At 49.8% G+C, this 4,502-nt stretch overlaps 1 protein-coding gene across 1 annotated transcript in view; it reads right to left on the bottom strand.

Moving 5' to 3' along the window:
* The window catches only part of Nyx (nyctalopin), a 32,714-nt gene extending 28,628 nt beyond the window's left edge, over positions 1-4,086 (bottom strand). Inside the window, exon 1 of the mRNA XM_019205467.2 lies at positions 3,971-4,086. Coding sequence (XP_019061012.1) covers positions 3,971-4,086 — 116 coding nt within the window. The remainder of the gene's footprint in view (positions 1-3,970) is intronic.
* Between the last annotated feature and the right edge of the window lie 416 nt (positions 4,087-4,502).

The following is a 4,502-nucleotide window of genomic DNA, read 5'->3' as shown; positions in this document are numbered from 1 at the left end:
TCAATCTCGGGCCCTTGTGCTTGCGAGGCAGGCGGCAGAACTACTGAGCTAAATCCCCAGCCCCCAAGCCCTTTTGTAAATTTTTAACTTTGAGACCACTAAGTTGTCCAGGCTGGGCTCAAACTTTTGAAGCAGGAGGCTGCCTCAGCCTTCCAGATTGCTAGGACTATAGGTGTGTGTGCCACCATGCCTGGCATCTTATCAAATATAGAAGTATGACTGAGGACCAGGATTTAGCTCAGTGATTCCACTGCCTGCCTCACAAGCACAAGGTTCTGAGTTCAATCCCTGGTTTAAAAAAAAAAGAGCAAGAAGAAGAAGTATGGCTAATAGACAAGTCCCCAAAGAGAAACTTCAGACAAGACCTTGTTAACCAAAAATTAACGTAGGAGAAGGGGCTTTCTTTTTGGAGCCTGCCCCAGCCACAAGAGGGGCTCCTGGGCAGGTTGGCAGCCAGGCCAGCCCTGGGTTGTGATCTATTTGGTAGCAGTAGAAGGGACAAGAGGAGAAGGAGCCTATGCTAAGTCAGCATGTGCAATAAGGCAGCCCAGGTTACATATCTTTCCTGTAGGTCACCTTCTAGAAAAGCTTCATCAGCAAAAGAGGAAAAAAAACTAGTGTTTCTTTGTTATTTCTGCTACACTGGTTTGGGGACAGCTGGCAGGGACCCAGCAAGGGGCCTCTAGTTAAAGGAAAAGACAAAATTCTTCCTTTGGGTTCATAGGTTTGGATATTCAGGGGCCTCCTGTGAGCACTCTCAGAGGGAGACCCCACACTAAACCAGATTTTTCTTTACCCAACCCCTGCTTCACACAGATACACACATCACTTGGCAATAATACTGCTGCAGCGGCATGCTTAACCTGACGGCCAGGAGACAGAGCAAGTTGCCTTCATTTGATGAGAGGCGGACTCCAGAGAACTGGCAGGGAGTTGCTGCATTTGGGAGTGATTGAGAGAAGCACCACCAGGAAAGAAGGGAAGGGGAAAATAGTCAATCAAGTCACCACTGTCGGGGCGACCACTGCTTTGTTCTGCTGCTGCTGAACCCTCGTGGGAGCTCTCAGCACCGGAGCAGGGCGCCTGGGCATCTGTCCACCAAGCACTGCGGGCACAGCGCTGCTCCTATGGACCGGGAGGGGCTGTCCTTTCCCAGCAGTCTCTAGCTACCAGGCAAATTTAAATAGATGCACTGATTCCTAAGGAAACCCTTTCCAGGGCCGTATCTTAATGCAAACAAAGTAGGGGTGTGGGCTGAATTCCTTATGGAAGTTCTTGGTAGCCAAGCTCCCTCACCTTGGAATTGGCGAAGCAGTGCCAGTTGCTAAGGTGACAAAGTACCACTGACTGGTGTCTGGACATCTGCCACTGCAGAGCTGCCCAGGGATGGGCTGCAAGGTCTCATCCTGCTCTGATAGGTGAGACTGGTCCTTGGGGGCTCTTCAGCTTGCAAACACTGGCAGCTTTGCTTGCTTTGTGGAGAACGCAGATTCACCCTTTGCCTTTCTGCACTGTAGGCACAATTCACAGACACCCAGACCCTAGACACCAGTGCCTAGGCCTTAGCTCCTTTCTTTCCTCACTTCTTTTCCTACTGTAATCTCAGTTTTACGGCTGGGCTTAGCACAAGTGCTCTCAGAAGTGAGTGCTCCCTCCTCCCAGCTCCCAGGAAAGGACTCTGCAGTTCTTAGCATCCTGATGGCCCCGTGAAATCTGCCACCCCCACATGCCCAGTCAGTACCACCCCCAGCCTGGGAAAGAGGTCACACAGTCATGACACGACACAGACACCACCACAGGGACAAAAGACAAACTCCCAGGCCCTTAACCTGTTACTCATTAAAAGTGTAAGTAGTATTTTACTTCTGGGGCAGAGACTTAAAAGTGTTTTTGGTTTTGGTATTTTGCTAGGCATGGTGACATATGCCTGTAAAGCTCAGTACTCTGGGTGGCTGAGGAAGGAAGATCACAAGTTCAAGCCCAGCCTGGGAAATTTAATAAGACCCTGTCTCAAATTTTTAAAGGTTAAATTTAATTTTAAAAGGGGCTAGTGGGCTGGGGATTTAACTCAGCAGCACAACACCTACCTGGCAAGCTCAAGGTCCTGAGTTTGATCCCCAGTACCAAAAAAACATTAAAAATAAAAATAAAGGGGCTGGGTATGAAGCTCAATGCAAAGACCCTGTGTTTAATCCCCAGTACTAAAAAAATAGTGCTTTTTTGCTAAAATATGACTATTCACTTGGGCCTACAAATGCTCCAATTGGTAACTAAAAGAAAAACAAAGCTTGAGCTTCATTTTGTATCCTTCATTACCTTAAAACTTTGGATTTAGATATGTCAATCATTTAAAAAATCTGGCAAAACAAGGTTTATTAGCCCTAAATTTACCTAGGCTATCATTTTGCCCTTCAAGACTGAGGACACCAAGAGTAACCAGTGTGATTTTCAGGATTCACAGGAATATCTGATTACCAGCTTTTACAAGGGCCAGTTCCAGACCCACCCCAACCCCCACTCCCATCCCCCCCAATTGGAATGCAGCCTGGAAGTCTCCAGCTATTGCCCTGAACTGATAGTCACCCAGGTCCCCGCAAAGATAGAATATCGCAAAGATAGAATATCACATCGCTGAGACTGGCCCAAGTAAAAACAACTATTTCTTGGGAACTACTATAATCACCTGTCAAACCAGGAGCTACAAAACCAGGACTGAGATATTGATCAGCCAGACCCCAGACCCATGGAACCAAGACACCCCATGAAAATGGTGGGCAGGCTAGTCTGATCCTCTTTATCAGACTGTGTCGCTGCAACTACTCCAGCTGGAGTCTCTTCTTATCTTCTCTCTTGCCAATTAAAACTTTGCCTGTAAATCCATTACCGTCTACTGTCTGCTTTTGTTTTAATTTCCATGAGTACCACTAAAGCAAGGGACCACACTAGTTGGTGACAGAAGTAGGGAGACACAGACAGGGAGTCCCTGGGGCCAAGGGATGTGCCCATGGCTCCCAGGAATTCAGAATTCCCCATCCAACAGGCTCTGAACCCACTTCCTTTGGTCTAGTCTTCTGAAGGGAGATTGTGTCACCAGTGTGCATGCTTGAAAGGTGACCTGCTAAGTGGCAGCTGTTTGTAGAGATGTAGACAGATGTTGGACATGGGGGAAAGGGGGGTTATAGATCTGCTCTGGGAAGGGAGGGACACCATGCATGGCCTCAAGCTGGGCCACTCTCTGTGAGCAAATTTCCAGGCCAGAATGCTGAGAAATATAAGATTTCTGGACTTGAACTTGGCATTTGAGATTGTTACAAATACACTTATCAAGTAGGAGACTAGAACATGTTTTATTTGATGTTGTGTTAGCTTGATTTATAACTTTTAAATATCTAGACTTTTAAATATTAGAGGTATGTGGCCTTCCACATGAACTCCTACCCCAGATCTCATAAACATGAAGGGCAAGCCAGCATCTGGCGACTAGGAGGAGGTGCCCAAATGTCTGCTGAAGCCAAGAGAAGCCCTGGAGTTTGTGAGGGAGCTGTAAGGAAGTCAGGACTGAGGGATACCTTTTTCTCTGACTTGCAAGAGGGTCTAGACAGACACCCTCATTTCCTGTGCTGGAAACATATAGTACTGGAAACATATCCCGTAATCTAGTCCAGATGCATTTTTCAAGGGAGGAAACCAAGGCCCAGAAAGGTTAAGCGACCTGCTCCCCAGGATGACAGATGAAGGTGGAGCTAGGACTTGGTCCCTATGGCTCTCTGGTTTTTCTAGGACTCTAGCAAGACAAGGACACAAACAGCCACCCCACTACCTGCGTGAAAACAGCATGGGGCAGGGTAGCCACTCCAAGTCTTGCCAGGCGCGCCTAGACCATCTTAGCCGAACTCATCCCGTGGTTAAAGCACAGGACTCCTTTATTCCCAGCCTTCGGACTGCCCCCTCTCATCGGTTCCCTTCTAACCTTCCCACCCCGGCTCGCTGGGTCTGGTTAATTAGCTTGGGCTCAGGAACCTGATTCTGGAATCGGAGTTGGGGAGGGGAGGCAGTGGCCTGGATTCCGCTAACTCTGGCTGGCATGACGTCACCCCTACTGAGGCTCGGACGCAGGCGGGTGCAGACTCAGGCCCCCCCACTTCCGCGCTCCGGCGCGCAGGGCGCGCCGCCCTGTCTGGACTTTTGGGCCCCAGGCCCTCCCTTCTTCCCTCCTCCCCAGGCTTCGGAGAATTAGTTCAGCTCGCCAGTCGCGGTCGGCAACCACGAGCGACACTAGGGTGGGTGGGTGGACAGTGTGTGTGTGTGTATGTGTGTGTTTCTTCTCTCCCCTTCTTAAAGTAACGTCCTTTGAAACCTCTGCAGCCCCCGCTGGTAATCACCGCCCCAGACCCAGCCCAGGCCCGAGAGGCGGGGCAGTAGGACCTAAGCCCCGCCCCTACGGAAGCCCTGCACCCCCCAGGCGGCCGCCAGGGGGCGCCGAAGCTCTGGAGCAGGGCGGG

Source organism: Fukomys damarensis, unplaced genomic scaffold, assembly GCF_012274545.1.
Source record: "Fukomys damarensis isolate Sample0158 unplaced genomic scaffold, DMR_v1.0_HiC HiC_scaffold_39, whole genome shotgun sequence".
Taxonomy (NCBI): domain Eukaryota; kingdom Metazoa; phylum Chordata; class Mammalia; order Rodentia; family Bathyergidae; genus Fukomys; species Fukomys damarensis.
The sequence above is the reverse complement of the archived record's forward strand: the minus strand, read 5'-3'. Positions and strand labels throughout refer to the sequence as shown.